The 21,336-nt window shown below is 36.3% G+C and overlaps 1 protein-coding gene across 4 annotated transcripts in view; it reads right to left on the bottom strand.

The window, feature by feature from the left end:
• Positions 1-4,335: 4,335 nt before the first annotated feature.
• Positions 4,336-21,336, bottom strand: part of LOC126279037 (mitogen-activated protein kinase 15-like) — a 171,378-nt gene continuing 154,377 nt past the window's right edge. For all 4 annotated transcript variants that reach the window (XM_049979437.1, XM_049979440.1, XM_049979438.1 and 1 more), the window contains 2 exons: positions 18,357-18,463; positions 4,336-5,189 (listed from right to left, as the gene is read on the bottom strand). In XM_049979437.1, coding sequence (XP_049835394.1) covers positions 5,061-5,189; positions 18,357-18,463 — 236 coding nt within the window. In that variant the 3' untranslated portion in view covers positions 4,336-5,060. The remainder of the gene's footprint in view (positions 5,190-18,356; positions 18,464-21,336) is intronic.

The raw sequence follows: 21,336 nt of genomic DNA, 5'->3' as shown, positions 1-21,336 counted from the left end.
ACTGATCTTATCAGGTTCAAATGTGATTCCAGAAGATGAAGTAATATGACCAAGAAACTTGATCTTTTCCCTGATAAGATTTTTGTAAATCAGCTGTTATTCCTGCCTCTGAAATTCGTGTTGGGTCCTTTCCTGTGTGTACGTTCTTTCCAGATCTGTGTAGCTATGAGGTGCAGAATATGCTGTTGGACAGCAATAAGCTGGGTGATGTACAATTGTGTAAAATTGCAGTACAGTTATAAACCTTCAGACTTCATTTAACAGCACATAAGACTGAACATTGCAAACTGAGAAGAGTAATAATTATAGTAAGATTATGCAGATGGTACATAGTCACAGGGCACTGAACTTATGCTTCACAGTGAAAAAGTAAGCCTAGAACACAAATTACAAGCACGCATAGTTTCATGGTTATAGGATAGGTTACTAGAATGAATATAAACTCAAAATCATGGAAATAATTAGCACACAGCTAAAGGTAATAACAAACAAGTCTTACATTTACTAAATCCATCAATAGAGAAAACAGGTCTGAAGGACTCGAATGTATGTTCATTTGCCTTACAAGAAAACAGACAGCTGAAATTCTATCAAAGATACAGAAGTTATTTTCAATGAACTGAATCAATATAAAATTAATCTTTTACAGGAATTAGGGAAATATAAGTCAATGAACATATAACTGTTATGTAATAAAAGAAATGTTTTCATGTTTATCAGTATGAGCTTTGTTCATACTTAAAAAACGGAGATGGGGAAAAAATCAGAGAGAAAGAAAGATGAGATAAGACAACAGAGAAATGTGTTTAAGAATAATGCATCAAAAGAAAAATTCATGCAAGACAAGAAGATTAATGTCTCTAGTGCAAGTCTATGACAGGCTACTGGTCTGACTGTACGTACAGTGCAGCCTTTCCTCACCACGGCACTATATTTGAATAAGTGTAAGTTGATCCCTGACAGGCTGCAGTGAGCTGGGTGCGGCAGCTTCGTGGTCCTACTTCAACTAATAATGTCAACAATGTAATGCAGTTTTGTAAATGTCACTATGGCAACACCTCAGTGTTGTTGCAGCTTCATAGATGGTTACCATTTTCCTCTGCAGCCATTAGCACTTCACAGCTGAAAACAGGCAATGGCACTATGAGCTGTCATGGATCTTCTTACACCATCTTCAATATTGGAGGGAATGGTGAGGATCCCATCACCCCATCCACCTTTTACCTTCAGGAAAGAATCCTGGTACTCATTTCATAGCAGGCTGAATGGACCTGGAGCTGTCGTTGAGAGAATGGAATGAGGGAAAATCCTCAGTTCTATCTGAGACTGAACTCAGGATCTCCAGGCCCAAAGTCAAGTGCTCTACTTTCTAGACAGTTAACCACCTTCCAGAATTATTCTTTTGGTCTATCTGTGTGTTATCTGCAAGTCTTCTCAGTCATCTTTTTCATCATTTGGCTTTCTTTCATCCCTTCCTCCTTAACATTTCCTAACTTACCCCCTTGAGTATGTCATCTTTTCTTTTATATGTGTCTGTTGGTAGTACTAAATATTTTGCCTCCTGATAGTAAGTGTAGGGCCCCAATACTGCCCCATAATTTTATAACAGTAAGGTATGATGGTTAGAAAATCAACCCAATGATAACACTTGCATTTATGGCATATTATTTTATGGAGGATGTTTCCAGTACAGTTTGATATCACTTGAGACATCCAACAGAAGTGGACATAGGCAGGCTACTCATGGCTTGCTAGAAACCTACCACATTATACAGTGTGTTCTGAAATTATTCATTCAAATTAATACTGGAGGCAGAGAATACTAAAAAATATATTTAGTTATGGAACATACGATCCCTGAAGAGAATTTCTGATTTATGCAGAAGGTAGTTTAGCATGCTAATTACAACAAAGGCATTCACAGGAACTGCTCAAAGGTGCTACCATTGGCCTGGATGTATGCAGTATTGTCGAAACATTTACTGTTATGTCTGTCTGAAGATTCCTGTCATGCCCACAATGGTACCAGCAGTGATGTCAATTCTAGCAATCAGGTCTGTTTCTGTTTCTACAGTGCTTCCACACACCAGCTGCTTCATATGCCCAAGAGGAAGAAATATGGGCACATGAGGTCAGGTGACCTGGGTGACCTGCATGGGCAGGGCTATCTCAGCCAGTTCATCGATTTCTGAAGGTTGCTCTCAGATGATTTCTCACAGCAATGCTGAATTGGGCTGGCACCCAATGGTGCTGGAAGTACATCCTTTATTTAGCATTCAGAAGTACATTCTCCAGCAGTTATTGCAAAACATTTTCCACAAAGATGTGATATCTTCAGGCAAGTTGGAAGAATGTATGGTCCAGTCAACCAGTCAACCCCTCATCAAGAATGCCTGCCCACAAATCCCTGTTGATGTGCACAAGGTCGAGTACCTCATGGATTCACATGTGCCCAAATATGTGAAGTGTGGATACTGAAACAGCCTTGACAAGTAAACAAAGCCTCATCAGTGTACAGGACCTCAGCCAGAAATAAGTGTTGCAGGGCAGTCTGTAGTGAAAACCATTGTACGAACTGCATGCATTGGGGAAAATGTTCAAATGCTTGTGTTGCCATTTGCTGAAAATGGAAAAGATGGAACTGTTGATAATGTAAGGCATTCCACCCAAAGCTACTTCTGATGTCAAGAATGTGTGCAGTATATTGTGCACTTGTAGATGGAGTGCCTACAGTATGTCACAGAATATTGTCTTCCATTCCAGGAGTTTGCATTGCTTGATTCCAATCTGTATCATGCATACTTGCACAGAAAGTGCCTGTTTCACATAGCAGGTGATGGAGATGTCAAAATGTTTGGTGATGTGGAACTTATCATTTAAGAAATTGCTGTTGATATTCTCTCACTGCAGCTCATACACTTCATTTCACAGACCTGTATGCCAAATGCATGTCAGCTTCAGCATATGTAAACTGGTCCATATTCACTGTTGTTGTCACAAGGCAGTAATGATTGTGACTGAATCGATGTGTTTACAATGAAGTCATCATTGTTGTCACAATCTGGTGATTATTGGGAATGAATTGGTTTGTTTCCAAGCAGACCTCAGGGCCAACCATTCATATACAGAGCAGTTTCAAATGTCAGTACACATTGCCAGTCAGTGAGACGAACACAACAGCTTACATCAGCACTGCTAACAAAATGTTCCGTAACATTACAAGTTGATTTCTGAGATTATATGTTGCTTGCTGAGGTATATTTGTTTTGATGTTCTCTACCTCCTGTATTAATCCAAACAAATAGTTTCAGAACACCCTGTAAAGTTACAGAATTTCACAACACTGGCTAGAAAGCTATTCACACCAGGAAACTGCAATTAGTCCTAAAGTTACATAGTTGATACTGAAATTTAACAGCAAACTCCTAAACACCTATGTTACCTTTAATAGTTAGTTTCTGTATTTTACACCGAAATTCTGGAAGAAATATGAGGAAGCCCTGGAAGTGAATACATGTGCCAAATCTGTACGTCTAAACTGAAGCTACCTCAAGTTTAACAATGGTCTCATGCTACACTGCTGCTGAGGCTAAGAGCTTTAGAGATAGGCTCAAATTGTGCTGTTTGCAAAATGGTCCCCATTTGCATGAGGAGAACAACAAACTGTCTCTTAGCTGCTACAGTTTGCTTGTACATTCAGTGCAATATGTTTTACCCTTCTGTGAGTGTGTAACATTATTTTTTATGCTGTTATCACAATTAGAATTTATTAATGCTTTTAACGACAGTTAAAAGTATTTTGTTAATTAATATTTTTTTCATCCAATATTCTGATATTAATAATGAAAGAAAGCTGTGTAATTTGTAGTTCTTTGCTTTACTTCTCACGTGAAAAGTGTGTCAGGAATGTTCCACGCAGAATATGTGAAAATTAAAAACAATGTTGACCAGAAACTTTTGCAAAGTGTATCCCAAGTTACTTTTTTTGGGTCATGTATGGCATAAACCTTGTTTCAGTTTATTTTTTATTTATATATCATACATGTATACAGTAATATATCAAAACAATTTCATTTTAAAACTTGTAAATTATTATACAAACTATTATTAAAGATATGCTAAACATTCAATTTATTTCAGACTCGTAGAACTTCTTCAGTCAAAAATGAGACCACTTGAGGTATTATGATATGCATAATACTGTAAGGAACCAAATGTATTGCTCACTGTTGTCCATTGCACTGCAACATTTCTTTTAAAAGAAATATACAGGACATGTGTATAAAATGTACTGTGAAAGAAAGTTTGTTATTGATGTAAAAATATTGCAGCTTCATCAGGAAGCAACAATATTTCCATATAATGTTCACAAGAACTGAACTGAATGAGTGTGATGAGAACAGTGGTAAAAATCCATATTATCAGATGTACTCCACTGATAATCAGTTTGTACTTCTTTATGATTGGACAAAGATGCATAGGGAATGTGAAACATGAGCTACATACAATTCTCATCATTTACAAATTATGAAAAAGATAGAAATGATCAAAGGTGACATCAAAAGAGATCAGAAAAAATACAATAAAATGATATATATCAAAATCTCTTAATGCAATAATGAAAACACTACTCACTCCAAACTGTAAATGCTATAAAATAAATTAGATTCTAAAATATAGGAAGCTTGTACTAATTTTTCTAGGAATTTATATGTCAAAGTCAACAAGAAACAGTTTTGGGAGAAATTAAAAATATTCTTCGGACAGTTCATCATTAGACATATGACTTCCTAATTTCACAGTTATTTGTCAGAATATCTGAAAAGCTACAGTAGAAACAGCATTTCAGTACTTTTTCACTGTAAAATTTCCTTCAAAAAGACCACTGATTTTAACAAATAGAACTAAATAATTACAAATTGGAAAGCCACACATTATAGCAAAGCTTGCTGTCAAAATGACACACACAGATGCTGCTACAACTAAGAACACATCATCTGAGTTACTTCTCTGGTGACCATACCACTGAAGTGACATGACTTCTGGTACAGTGTTACAGTTTAATGCTCATGTTGTATTGTCTTCTGTTGCACTTTGTGTTGGACCTTTCTCTGAAGGGAAACATGTATCTTTGAGTTTGAGATGGGTACCAAGCCCACAGTCTGGATGCAGTGATTGTTTGAGATTCCCTACAGAAAATATCGTAATTACAATTTGATCTATAATATATACAAACAAATGTAAGATGTATTGTTTGAGATAACTATTTCACCAACAAAATTTAAGAAAGACATTCCAACTCTTAGCATTGACATAAGAAGTAAAGGAATAATGAAACAGAATGCACTTCATACAATTAAAAGCACACGAACACCGACAAAGGCAGATGCTGTAGATACAGTGTCACCATCTATAATATGCACAATCTGCATTTCAATAACATGTGCAATCACAATGTGACAGTTTGAGAGACTAAAATGAGCCATCATGGTTTCCAATATGGTCAAGTAATTGGGGCAGCCAATATCCATATTAGTCAATGTGGGAGATTTCAATCTTCACGGGTGTGCCCATCTAACCTATCTCAATGCTATATTAAAATGAAAATGTAAATTGATATAGTCCGTAAAACCAGCAGTAGTCCACTGACATTTTCACCATGAATTTAAATAAGAGTTTCAGGTTTTCTTCCTTGTACAGTCACAATCAAAAATATCATTTGGTCACAACTAGCTTGAATCAAACTGTGGATAGACCTCCTCTCCAGCCAGATTCATTAATAAACGTGAACATCTCATTACTTCTAACAATGCAATGGGCGCTGTCTTTATGTGTTAAAATACCTCACATCCCTTCCAATTAGCGAGTTAAAAGACAACTAAAAAGAATTTTAATTGAAAATCCATTTTATTCCCTAATGAGTTCTTTCTCTTTATGAAAAGTACTTTGTAAGTATGACAAGTTTTAGGTAATTCATAAGTGATCAAATGATTTAAAATATTTGTAGCACCATCATTCATTTACTAATAAATGTAAAATGCATTAAAATGTGAAATTTATTGTTATACACAAATCTTTAGCTTTTAATTTGCAAACTAACATACAAGGTGTGACTATAAAATGATGGGACAATTGCTGTAAAACACTTCATTTCAAAAACATACATAAATAATTATTGTCACCTTCAATATACGCCCCTTCTCTATCCCTACAACGATCCATGTGAATTTTTCACTGATGGAAACAGTGCTGGAAGTCTTCCCCTGTGAGCTCTTTGATGATATGTGCCAGTTTTTCTTTCACTGCGTCAATGGACTGAAATCTTGTTCCTTTCCTTTTAATGCTGATTTGACTTGGAGAATAAAAAAAAAAAAAAAAAAAATCACATGGTGCTACGTCAGGTGAATGAGGCGGGGGTCTAACACAGGGATGCTGTACACATCTTAACAGACAATACAGTATGAGTCAGTGCACTGTCTTGCAGCAGAACACATGATTTGTTCTTCCAGAATTTGAATAACTTTTTTCCTTATTTTCTCACAGAGCTGAACAAGAACCTCAAGGTAGTAATGTTGATTAATAGTTTGACTTCAGGAACTGAGTGAAAATGCACAATTCCATGAATATCAATAAAAGCAATCATCATTGCTTTGAATCTTGATTTGCTCAGTTGAACTTTCTCTGCTCTTATGAAGTTGGGCTCTTCCATTGCATAGATTGGTGCTTATTTTCTAGATCATAAGAACAAAACCAAGATTTGTCACATGTTATCTCCCTTTCTAAGAAATTAGGATCATTTTCAATGGTATTCAAAGTGTCAGTACAAACATTTTCACAAGCTGCTTTTTGTTTGATTGTGAGAATTTTTGGTACCAGTTTTGCACACACTTTTCTCACTTAAATTAGTTATGTATAATTTGCCTTATGCATTCTTTGTCATTTCCTACAGTTTCAGCCATCAATTAGATACTTATCCGATGGCCGGACGAAATCAACTTATATACTTTTTTAAATATTTTTTCCCTTTTTTGATATTGAAGGGCATCCTGGACACGAGTCATCTTCAACATCTTTTTGGACACATTGGAAATGCCTGAACTGCTCAGAAACTCACATACATGAAAAACAGTTTTTGCCATACATTTCTTCCAGTACAAGATAGGTTTCAGTAGCAGTTTTTCCCAGTTTCATGTGAAGCTTCACAACAATTTGTTGCTCTATTATTACACTCATCATTTTTCCAGCAAAACAAAATAACATCTCTTACACAAATGAGGGCCATGGCCACACTGATTTGTCTACCGCATCAGAGATGCCAAATTAGACTGAGAAGGTTTCATACTTCACAGCTATTTGTTCTTTATCTTTGGTGCATATGTACTTACTCTGTGAGAGCATCAGCACCATTATTTTATAGCCACATCTCATATTCAGAAGAATAATCTGTATGTCTGTATGATGTCCTGAAACTGCATTATTTCTAGAGATAGTATTTGATAATGGCTCTGAGCACTATGGGACTTAGCTTCTGAGGTCATCAGCCCCTAGAACTTAGAACTACTTAAACCTAACTAACCTAAGGACATCACACACATCCATGCCCGAGGCAGGATTCGAACCTGTGACCATAGCGGTCGTGCGGTTCCAGACTGTAGCACCTAGAATCGTTTAGCCACTCTGGTTGGCAAATTTCATAGATAATAAATATTATTATTATTATTATTATTATTATTAATAGTAGTAGTAGTAGTAGTAGTAGTATCATTGTTTTTATGAGAGACAGAATTGTTGGCCAGTACTTACATTTAGTATATGAATAACACATAAAAGTAGATACCTTATACTCACTTTTGGAGCTATTAGCTCTACATTTGGGGAGACAAACATGAAGGATGAAGTATCAGAGTGTAGAATGGAAAATATAGTACACTCATAAGAAAAATAAGTATTTTTTACCTAAAAACTACAATCACTTGATTTGCTCCTTGCCCTCACTGTGTTTGGCGATGGTTCAGTTAGGGGTTCAAGTTTCAGTATGCATTCTAAAGCATTACACAAGACAAGTGGCAGATGTAATCATCTCAGCTCTGAGTATTTAGAATTGTAATACTACTAATAATAATTTTATTCCTTACTAACTAATGCTTGGCATGCATTGCAAAGCCTCTTTAAGCTATTTTGTAATTTATTGGGAATAGATATACATAAACGAAGCAGGCACTTATATATGTAGAAAATAGATAAAACAATGATTCCTTCATCATTACATTATATGTGACTAAGTTGATTCAAGTGCTTTTGGGCATACAATATTTTTGGTCTTTCCAACTTGTACAAAAACAAATAAATATTTTGGTTCTCCCACTTGTGGCCATACAACATATAACTGACCACGTAAAAATAATCAATTTTCCAGATTTTAAATCCACACATTTGAAGTGATTGTCCTTGTGCTTTGTTGATGGGCACTGAGAATGCTAGGCAAATAGGAACTGTAGTCTTTTGAAATGGAATGGCATGTTGATGAGAATCATAGGAATACGTAGAATCAGCACATCTTCTCTATCTGACTTTCCATTCACAAGTGGAACCCCAACAATGTTGACATTAATCCTCATTCCACTGAATGGTGGTTTAATTTTGCACAAAAAGAATTATTAGTGTCCCAATCTGAGTGACAATGTATGTGGTGAGACACCAGAAAAATTCAAAAACTCAATTGGATAGTTTAAAATATAATCTACATTCACATCACTGTCAGTCAATTAATAGGAGACAGACTCTTCTGCAATTTGTTCATGGTTATGCTGACTGCATTGATTTCAATCTTTTTTGCTGCCAAAATAACATGTTTGCAAAGCCATTGACGATTTTTGTAATTTGTGGCAATTTTTCAGAAAACTTCCTCAATTATCTGTTCAATTGAGGAAAAAATCACACAAAAGTTTAATGGAAATGAAATATATTTTGCGACAGCATTAACTAGAACTTTTCTATTACCAATGTCCAACAGCTGTTTTGAAAATATGACTGGCACATTCTGCTTATACGTATCCACATAATGGTCTTACATGTGAGTTTATGGACATCCCTGTCACCAAAGATGTGATGCCTTAAGGCAAGCATTGAATCCAACAGCTAGTGTTGATTGTGGTACGAGTGATAGAGGAGTCTGTCTGAAGCCAGCTGCTAATAAAATGACAGCTCCACCAAACAACACTGTATTTCCTCATAAATCTCACAGAGTTTGATTACACACTTCAACCAATTTCCTTTGGGCCATAGTGCAGTCCAAGACAATTAATACACAAATGTTGAATACTTTCACAATGCCAGATTGTTTATAAATATTAAATTTTGAGCCTCCCCAAAACGTATACTCAAAAGCAGCTTGAAAACCAAATGCAATGTCCAACTACCATCCAATAATGTAGCTGCAATACCTGATGACACAAGTGACAATTCCATTTTGAGAGTGTATTTTAGTTAACAGCAAATTGATGAGGGTATAATATTCCTTAGCCTGTGCTAGCCGGTAAAAATAGTGGATAGATCAGCTGATCAGGTCAATGACCTTCCTATTGTTATTGGTTTAAAGTTAATATATATTGCGATGTGGTGTGTTTCGCCTGCGTGAGCAAAATATTTGTTTCTTGGCTTAGCATTGCTTCGTGGAAAGTGAAGAAAAGTAATAAAATCTGAATGTAACTGGACTTTGTTATGAGACAGGATAACGAGAGGACATGTAGGAAGTGTGTGCAATGAAACAGTCATTGTTAGCCACCATATTGTATAATTTGTGTGTTTTTTTTAATTCACAAGCATTATGTAATGTTAATGTGGAGTTAAGTAATGGTCATAATACAATCTATTGAATTTCAAAGGTAATTGCACATATTTAATTTTGATCAAATGTTTCTGTAATGAACTATTATGTACTACAAGCTTGTACAGGACTTTGAACATTCGGTGGACAATGTTTGCTGTAGAACCTGCTTCAATAATACTGTCAAAAGCATAGAGAAAGTTTTCTGTGCTAAACAGAACTCATTTCACTCACAGACAATCATCGAATGACCAAATGTGAATGGCAGTGTTCCAATTCGAGAAGATCCTATAGAAGTTTTCTTTGTCTTACATTTCAAGAACTTTACAGGCAATCATCAGAGTTGGCAGCTGCTTCTCCACCATGAGAGTAGCTTGTCTATGTGTACAAAATTATGTACGCTGTGGGAGAAGTCGATGTCATTTGGGTTATAGTCCTTCACAGAGATACAAACAGACACTACACACACTAGTTCAATACCAATGAGTTTAATATTACCAAATTCAAAAACATTAATTTCTTCTTTTGAGCAGTAATATTATAAAAATGGCCAAAACGTGACAGGACCTACAAGGAGTGAAACATAGACACTGTCAACTATTTCAGGCCAAACACAAATTAATACTTGATGATTCAGTTGCATGTATTTAGTGTATATATTGTGATTTGTTGTGATAAATGCATATTTTATGTTTTTATGAACTTCATTCAGTTGTACTCCGCAGTAAAGGCAAGCACAAGAATGACATGATAACTCATTGCACACATTAGTCTGGTCTTTGTATGTAATGACTGGGTTAGGAATATTTGTAGCTTTAGTTATTATATGTTTTATTACATGCAGAGTGATATGTGTTTTTTTGTGTGTTCAAAAATGTGGAGAGATATTCTGGGGTACAGAATCTGATGTGTATTTTAGTGGGGTAAAGCTAAATTACACCCAGAGTAAAGTAATTAAAAGAATAGTGAACAAGTGAGCTCTTATAGTTAATGCCAGATCACAGATTAAAATGCTAAGGGAACAGGAAGCAAATGTGCAACCCAGTGGTAATGAACAAAACGTAGGACAAACGGTAGATGCTGACCAAGGGGAATCCAAAGATCCTATGGTTGAGCTCTTACATTAAATGAAACTTTTGATGAATACCGTAACTAGTTTAGCTGCGGAACAGACTCACATGTCCACTATTCAAATGACTATGTCTGCTATGCAAGTGAATATTTCAACAACAGTTGAAAATTTTGCTTCAGAATAGTCTCGAATATCTGCTCCCCAAGTGAATATTTCAACAACAGTTGAAAATTTAGCTCTGAAGCAGTCTTGCATATCTGCTACGCAAGTGAATTTTTCAACAACAGTTCAGAATTTAGCTTCGGAACAGTCCAACATGTCTGCTACTCAGACGAAACTGTTTGCTGAACTAGCGAATATGTCAGCTGCGCAGGTGGATATTTCTGCAAATGTAGGAACCATAGCTGGGGAACAGACAAATATAGTGGCTAAAGTAAAAAATCTGACCACCACTGTGAGAAATTTAGTTACAGAACAGGCAGAGTTAGCTGAGAAAGTAAAGAGTATAACCAATAAACGAAGTTCCAAGAAAAAACCCAGCAGTTTAAGCAACAATTAGATGACTGGGCAGTGGATAAGGAACAGCAGGTGATATTGTCTGTTAATAAAGGAATCAAGGAAGCAGTAGAGAATATAGTGAGTGAAGGCCTACCATTATATCGCCAAATAGATCAAGATTTGAAGGAAGTCTGCAAGCAGATAGGAACCAAGTTCCAAAGATAAAAAGGAGAAGTTACACAGAATTTGCAAACATGCACTCAAAGGATTGAAGAACTGCAGGAGGCGGCTACAGAAGAAAGAAAGGAAGCCAGCCCAGAGTGGAGATCTGAAGGTAGAAATCAGGGCTCAATATATAATTATGGAACTGATAAGCAGTACCCAGATACAAGCCCAAATGAACATATGTATGGAAGTAAGTCACCTATGAATGATTATACCAGATCTATCATGGGAGAGAAAATGTTAAAGTGTAGGCAATTCCAAATATTTTTTGTAGAAAAGAAGACATTAAATCCTGTTGTATTTATCAGGTGATCAAGAGGCAGTCAGGAGAGATTGAAGAAGGAAGTGCATAATCCGGAACCCTTCTCTTACTGAAATGCAAAGTTAAGGAGATACTTAAAAAATATTTGAATAAAGCAAGATATTGAGATCAACCAATAGATCACCAAAGTGTGATAGTGATCATCAAAGCTCAGCTTCTGATGGAGATCAGGGAAAAACTGCTGCATGTTTCAGAAGATAATGAGGAATAATTCATGTCAGCAGTGAATTCAATCAATTTGCTACAAACAAAGACGACAAAATAATTACAATAAATCCTGTCAAATGAAAAATAGGCAGAGAGCTTATAACTATAATAACATAAGAATGAATGGAAGACAAATGGATAATTTTAATTGAACCACCATGAATAATACCCTTTTTCAGACATGTCCGAAAGAACAGATACCATTGGTAATCTTGCATCTCTCGAAGAATGAAATCATGATGAAATCCCGACCATTAGCTCCTCTACAGGCACTGATAAATATCAATGAGGGCAGTTGAAAATGTGTGCCCTGACCGGAACTCGAACCCAGGATCTCCTGCTTACATGGCAGATGCTCTATCCGACTGACCCATCGAAGACACAGAGGACAGTACGATTGCAGCGACTTACCTCTGGCATGCTCCCCATGGGACCCACATTTCCAACTTCCTGTCCACACTCTACATTTGTAGTGCCCCTGCTCACTATTCTCATTACTCGTGGCAGTCAATCTACCGATTCCCGTAAGGGTTTGAGCAATGTGAGTGCACCCGTACTGAAGAAGATCATTGGCTGGTAAGCTCAGTTGGATAGAGTGTCTGCCATGAAGAAAGCAGGAGATCCTGGGTTCAAGTCCCAGTGAAGGCACACATTTTCAACTGCCCCCATTGATATTTATCAACGTCTGTAAGCAGCTAATGGCCTGTATTTCATTGTAATTTCATTCTTTGAGAGCTGCAAGGTGTGTCCAAAAGAACAGATACCATCTTCATATAAATAAGGCTTACTGGCCAATGATCCTCTTCAGTGCAGATGCACTCACATTGCTCAAAATCTTATGGGAATTGGTAGACTGACTGCCATGAGTATAATGTGTGGACAGTAAGTTGGAAATGTGGATCTTACAAGGAGCATTCCAGAAATAAATCCCTGCAGTCACACTATCCTCTGTGTCCTTGATGGTTCAGTCAGGTAGAATGTCTGCCATGTAAGCAAGAGATCCTGGGTTCGTGTCCCAGTTGGGGCAAACATTATCAACTGTCCCTATTGATATTTGTCAACGCCTGTAAGTAGCTAATGGTCTGGATTTCATTGTAATTTCAATATGAATAAAGGTCACAACAATGGAACAAACAGTATGGAACAGCAGAATAATAGAAGAAATTATGAGCAGGACAGAAACAGACAGAGGCGATTTGAAAGTAAGTAAAATACTGTATATAATGACGTAGAAATCAAGGGCAAAGCAATCAAATCAGAGTAATCTTGGATACCAGAACTTTGATAAATGTGATCTCCAACAATTTATTTAAATGGCTATCCCATATGACAGAGTTACCGACATTGCCGATATGAAACTGTAAGATCATTGGAGCCTTAGGTACCCACTTGCAACAACTCCAGATACATACTTTGCTAGATGGAAGAATAGGAAATTCAGCGATAACATGTGCGTTCCTAGTAATTCAAAGGTGAGCACTAAGATGAACAACATTGGGATGCCGACTGTGAGTTTGGACACTCAAAATGTGCCACAGTGTCTCACTGTTGCTGATGTATCGACGAGATTGAACTTGTATAATTTCACCTATGCGTACATCCACATTATTAACTCTGAGTACTGCCACATCGCTACCTTGTTCATATATTTGCATATGTTCTTTACTGATTTTATTGAACTGCAATATTCCACATTTTTATGTGCTTTAAATGTTTTTGATAACAAAGGTGAATATGGTAAAATCAATATGTTTTCAGCTTTGGTATTGGCATTTCTCATTTTGATTGCAGCTGTGAAATCTCCATCACAGCATCAGTTTTGAAAATAGCCAGTATCACCACTGTCAGTTTCATGAATCAGTTCTTTCATATACTTTTTCATGCATGTATGATGATTGCTGGTTCATAGCACCATATGTTTGGTGACAATATCGAACAACAATCAATCCCCTTCATAATCTGGTATTTCTCCATAAATTACATCATCAATTTCAGCTGAATGTATTTTTGTCTGCAACAGGCAGATCTTTCTTTTGCCACTCCACGGCATACATCCAGCATTGAATGTCACAATAAATGTGATGCTTCACAATTAAATCCATCAATTTAGTGAGTTTTGGGTTGAAAAGGTGAGCAGTAAAATCACATCAATCATCTTGTCCCAGGCTGGATGCATGTGAATGTGATGGATAAGCTGGGACATCCACATGAACACACTTATATGATGGCATCTTGTGCACATTCGTACATGTGTCACTGACTGCCAGTGAATATCAACAGAAATATCACCATTTGTCCAATGTCACTCATGTTTCCAACATTCGAATCATGCCTTATAAATGAGTGTATTCCTCAGAATGCAAAGATTTTTATTTAATCAAAAGAAGAGGAGATATTCAGATTCAATTGAAAGCATACATGTCTACCATGTATTGATGAAACAACTGACAGCATTGCACTATATGATTAGTTTCATTTTGATGTATCATTCTGCAATATGAATGAAAATTCAATACTGATACATTTTTATTAAGTTTATCAGCTGCAGGAAGGACTAAGAGGGAAGAAGCAATTAGAAAAATGTGAATCAGATGAAAGAATAGCGTTTTGGTTTTATATGTTGAAACATGTGCAAGTAATGATGAATGCACTTATCTGTAGTTGGGTCAGTTTGCATAATAATAAAGTGGTATCGTCCTCTCCCTCCCAAAAAATTATGGGATACTGTGACACATCATAAAATTGATGTGTTTCAGTGACATGTACAGTTGTGCTATTATATCGCTGTACAATTACATCATGTGCATCACACTGTTCTCCATTCATAACAATAGTTACATCATTGATGGTAGGTGTGTTGTAGTGTTTAGCATGCTGTGTAATTAGTGTTTCATCAGTTCTTATATGTGTTGTATAATTATCTGCTGACATATGTTCAACTGCTGTTTTGATCAATTTTGTCAGGGACTGAGTCAGTGCAAAAAAAAATTGCAAAGTAGATAATATATTATGTTTAGTGTCTGGAATTGTGCCACACTGCTGATGAGCTTGCATATCATTATTGCGCAAGAAGTAAATTTTTAGAAATTTATGTTCTACACTGGGAGCAAGATGACTTGATCCTTTGTGATAACATATTTACACTTGAATGTTCACAGTTGTCATATATTGGTCTTTGAATAATTTGTTGGCTCCAAACAGTATCATTGGAGTGCCAAATTGGATTTGCAAATCTGTTACATAAAATGTCTAGAAACAGTAGGGTTGTGTGAAAGCATTGACGCAAGAGGGTCAGGTGGCATACGCAAAGTCAGAATTTTAGTTTTGCCATTTCTGCAGCACATTCAAGGAGCTTCAGGGTATAAGTTTTATGCACCACAATATCCATGTGGCTGATGTCTAAACTTGGATGGAAGCTGTCCATCGATATTGTTTAGCACAGAAATGTTCTGCATCCACCTTAACTGTTTGTTGCTGTTCTGATTCCAATGCACATTTTCAAGTAGCTCATAAATGATCAGCTACATTTATAGCTGTGCATTGCACTTCTGATTCAAAGCATGCAATCGAGCAGCTTGTAAATGATCAGATAAATTTCTTGCTATGAATTGGTCTTCCAGTTCTGATGCAGTTTAATAAGTAATCTGTAAATAATCTGATTCATTATTTCTTGGCAATCCCCCCTTCCTTGAGAAGCATGTGATTGGTTTCTCTTTCATACTTGGCTGGTAGACCTACCAACTGATGCTCATTTACGAGGCATAATTATTTTCCTGGTACAAAGTTTCAGTTAGGGGAAAAAAAGATTAAATTATCTCAGGATTATCACTACACCTTAAACCATTACATTTGTTTAACGTGTGCTGGAAGCAAAAAGATGTCCCATGAAACTGAAGGAAGAAAAAGTAATGTCATTATATAAGAGACAGGAAAAAGATATATGTGAAAACTACAGAGTGATAAGCTCACTTGACACAGTATATAAGCTTTATGCACGAATTTTAAACACAGAACTGAAAACGATAGTAGAATGTTTAGTGGAAGAACAGATTGGATTTAGAAAGGGACGATCATCAACTAATGCACTTTTTGTTGTACGATAGTTATTAAAAAGCAGAATAAGTTTAAACAAAGAGACATATTTTCCTTCATCAAAAATGTGTGTGTGTGTGTGTGTGTGTGTGTGTGTGTCTTCATCAAAAATGTGTGTGTGTGTGTGTGTGTGTGTGTGTGTGTGTGTGAGGAAGTGAGAGAGAGAGAGAGAGAGAGAGAGAGAGAGAGAGAGAGAGAGAGAGAGTGTGCGCGCGCATGGGATGAAGGTTCTACTGTCCGAAAGCTTCATCTGTGACAGTCCTTTTGTTGTGCCTAACTATGACTCAGCATCGACACTACATGGTAAGTAGCAACTATCCTTTTCATAATATTGTCACACAAATTTTTTCAAGAGAAAATAAATTACACAAAAGAATTTATGAACTAAAAAAAATATGTATGGAGTATCATGTGAAAATATCTTACAGTAAATCTAAGTCAATGGCACAGCGTGGGGAAAATATTTGGTGGGAACTAAGATAGTAGTTAATGGAAAGAAACTGATCAAGTAAAATATTTTAACTACACATGAACATGAAGCAGATATGTAGATTAAACTGAATAGATTTGGAAGTATCTATGGAACAATTAATACAGCTTTAAACCACAAAACACAGAAAGAAACACGACTTAAGTTTTATAAAACAGTCACACTACCAGCCCTATTATATGAAAGTAAATCGCAAAGTATTGAATAGGAAGCAAGAAAAATAAATACAAGGAATAGAAATGAGATTTCTTAGAGTGGTGAATGGATATTAATGAATAGATAAAATACAAAAGAAAATATTCAAAAGGAGTTGAAAATTTGGGAGTGCGAAAGAAAAACTGGATGTAAACAGAAATGGAATAAATGTCTACAAAGAATGGATTCAAAGAGAACACTCTCAGATAAAGAGCTCTAAACCAAAAGCGAAACGAGATCCTTGCAGGCCGAGAAAAAGAATGGAACCATTACAGACCACAAATGGCCTAACATGTAAAGTGCAGATGAAGAGGATTAAATTATTCACACAATCTCAAAAGCAATACATTTTCAGAACATTTTACAACATCATTTGCTTAAAGTTTGCAGTAATGGAAATAATATGATAAAATCAGGCAGGAAACTATTCTAGCTATAACACACACACACGCGTGCGCCCACACACACACACACACACACACACACACACACACACACTATAGAGGTAAACATTTTCTTTTTTTTGGGGGTGTGTGTGTGTGTGTGTGTGTGTGTGTGTGTGTGTTTGAAAGGTAGTGACAGTTTCTTATTTTTAAGGTGCATTTGTAAAACACTTGCCATTTATCTGCAGCTGAATCTACATCTACAAAGACATTGTTTATTCTTTTGAATTTGTAAGATAATTATTTAATTTAGAGCTATAAATATAGATAAGTATGGCAGAATAGACAAGGGCATTGTCATTATGAACATCAGGAGCATCTGAATGGTATACTCTAAACTGTCAGAACGGTACAGCATGGAATTTGGTACTTCCTGTTACAAAAAAAGATTCAGAATGAAACAGATAACAAAAACAAAGCCAGCAATCATGCCAACAGGCTGCACACCCTCAATAAGTGCTGGTCTTGTTAAGCCAATATGAGCTGTGACAAGGCTTTTAGTTCAAGAATGAAACCAGATACAGAAGACTCCCGAACATAATATGAGGGTCCACAATGCAGGAGTTACAAGGCACTTGTTGGAGAGCCACCGTAATGTCTTGTAATTTTTGGGGAGACATCTCTCTCCAAACTTAAATTACAGTTAAATAAATAAACAAAAAAAGTCTATCTAGAAGGCAACAGAAGAGTTATAACCAGACAAAAGCTGCTGGAAACATTAACTTCAGAATAAGAAGCTCATTCATCCTGCAAAGAGAGCATAGAGTATCACTCATCAAGCAATAACTGGAGGACAGGATGAGATGGAAATTATGATATAAAAGATACATGTAATTACTCAAGTACCAGTAAACTTTGTACTAATGGTTGTCAAACCAAAGTGTCTTAACTACACTTTTTTTTTTATATTTTCAACATATTTTCTCAAACATTTATTTGTTTACAAATAAACTTTAAGGATATGAAAATTCAAATGGCATACTCACCATTCTAGTGTCCTCTGGGACATGTGCAGGGCCTACAGGTCTTACAGGTGTTTTTTGTAGGAGGCCATTTAATTCTGAGCTGCGTCTTCTCTGGTGAATTTCTGTATCTGTGAAAGAGAGGCAAGAGATTGAAATATGAATCAATATGATCTTTATATAAGTGGAGAATAATTGTAGGCTTTTTGCTAATATTTTTTTTCTGTTCATTTTAACTGACTTAACTGTGGATTTTTGGCTAAACATTATATTTTGTCAATTAAATAGAACACTTTTTCCCATTTCCCAAAACTTCATTACTTTTGTACAACATAGATTTTGGGTTGTACTCTCATTTACCAACAGACAGCTGATGCCAAAGATGGCAACCAAGTAAAGATAAATATCTGTCAACTTCTTAATCCATCATTTCTTGGCTTAAACTATAAAAGTTAGCTCTGTTAACTATTTTTGACACAGGTATATTTGTATTGTACAGCCTTATGAGATTCATTCAGATAGCATTTACTCTGACTTAGAGATACATTGGAATGGAACTATGCGCAAAAGAATGGGTATTTGTGTGATAACTTATTTATGAATGAAGGCACCAAGTTTCACCTCCATAGTAGAAGTTACAACATTATCTAAAAAGAATGAAAAACTGAAATAAGTCTGCTCATTCAGTAGCACATGTTGGAATACAGGTGTGACATCGACAAGTATGAACGACATATCTCCGCCATCGCAAGTTCTTTGACTATCGGCCGACGCCATCTTGCTTATCAGTTTGCTGTATGATTTACTGTAATGTGGACATTTGAATGAAATGTATCATGTTACAGTATTAAGTGTGTTTTTCCTCGGGCTACAACCCAACTGAATTCCAACACACATATCGGTTTCTTTAATTTCTGGTGTTTATAATACATGTTTGTCATTCTCATTTAAACAATTTGCAAAAAAAAAGAATGCATCTGGTGTCTTTAACCTCTAGTTCCTATGGTGTATTATCAGCCGGTTACAGATTGACCACCCATCTGTCCTATGTAGCAGGACTGACACTCCTGGCAGATGAATTGAAGAAACATCTACTTGATGTCTGTGGAGCTTACAAAAATACAGAGAAGCTCTTTGCATTTAAAATGTTATTTAGCCTATCAGAAATTTTACCTATAAAACACACACAGCACATTTCCTTTTTTGAGAATGTCATCAATAATGTTGGCTTTGAAGTCATTGTTTGTGCAGCCAGTTGCTACCCTCTTATTAGTAAATGACACACAGTCACATAAACTGAAGTGCACTGGAAGCAATGTCCCACAAATGTGACAAATTGGTGTGACCTCTAGTAGAATATGGTCGTAAGAGAAGGCCAGTGTCTTATTCAAAATCATGTTAAGATGGTTTTATTGTTTCTAACTATCTGGAAGGAGTTATCCTAAGGGTTTTGTGTGACTTATTCATGGCAGATGGTTACCCATCACTTCAAGAAGGGATGAAAGAAAATTATGGTTTGAAGTCATAACACCAACAAGCTTAAATTGGGGAAAGGTGGAGAAGGATATCAACTATGCACTTTCAGTGGAAGCATCCCAGCATTTTCCTTAAGTTATTCAGGTGAATCCTATCCACACACACACTGCTAGCACTCTGACTGCCTCTAAGGACCAGCTGCACAGGAACACTACCCTCACCACACAATATCAGCTCAGACTGGAATGGAACCACATCTTTCACCAGGGCTTCATTCATTTACCATTGTGGCTGGAAATGAGGAACATCTACATCTGTACTCCACAAGCCACCTTGTGTTGTGTGGCAGAATGTACATCATGCATCAGCCATTTCCCCACGTTGCTGTTCCAATCTTGAATAGTTTGTTAGGTGAACAACTGCTGCCAATCCTCTGGGTGGGCTCTAATCCCTCTAATTTTATCTTCATGGTCTTTTCCCAAGATGTAAGTAGAAGAAAGCAATATATTTGTTCACTCTTTTTGGAACATATGCATTTGGAACCCTAAAATAAACCACACTGTGATGCATAATGCCTTTCTTGCAGTATCTGATGCTGAAGTTGGTTGATCTCCTCTGTTAGAGTTTTGTACTTATTAAATGAAGCTGTAAGGAATGCTTCACTCCTCTTTGGATCTTCCATATTTCTTCCATCAGTCCTACCTGGTACAGATTCAACACTGATGAGCAGTTTTCAAGTATTAGACACAGTACACAACTACTGGTTGGACGAGTGTTTTAAAAGCTACTTCCTTTGTTGATGGACAACATTTCCTAAGCATTTTTTCAATGAATCTCAGTCTAGCATCTGCCTAACTCACAATTAATTTTATGTGATGTTTCCATTTCAAACACTCTGTATGCATACTTCTAGGTATTTCATGGAAGAGATTGCTTCCATTGATTGTTCTGCAATTGTGTAATAATACAAGAAAGCATCTCTCTGTCTATGTAACACAATACATTACATTTGTTTATGATGGGGAGTAATTTCCACCCCCTGCAACAATTGTCACTCTGGTGCAGCTCTTCCTGCATTCCACTACAATTTTCTAGCATCACGACTTCTCTGTATACAACAGCATCATCCACAAAATGTGAAAATGTGTGTGTGTGTGTGTGTGTGTGTGTGTGTGTGTGTGTGTGTAAAAAAAATTAAAAAAAAAGGAGTTACACCACGAAAGATTTAGCTAAATGGGACAGAAATAGGTAGATGTGTCACACATGTACAGACAAACAAAAGATTACAGTTTTAGAAAAATTGGATGATTCATTCAAGAGAAACAGCTTCACAAACTGAGTGAGCAATAGCAAACAGATACACCTATGGCCCTTATACAAGCAGTTATTTGGATTTGCATTGATTGGTAGAGTTCTTGGTCATTCTCCTGAGAGATAGCATGCCAAATCCTATCCAACTGGCACATTAGATCATCAAAACTCCTAGCTGGTTGGAGTGCTCTGCCCATAATGCTCCAAATTTTCTCAA

This window comes from Schistocerca gregaria, chromosome 6 (assembly GCF_023897955.1).
Source record: "Schistocerca gregaria isolate iqSchGreg1 chromosome 6, iqSchGreg1.2, whole genome shotgun sequence".
In the NCBI taxonomy this organism is placed as follows: Eukaryota; Metazoa; Arthropoda; class Insecta; order Orthoptera; family Acrididae; genus Schistocerca; species Schistocerca gregaria.
Note: the sequence above shows the minus strand (reverse complement) of the source record. Positions and strands in the feature narration are given on the sequence as shown.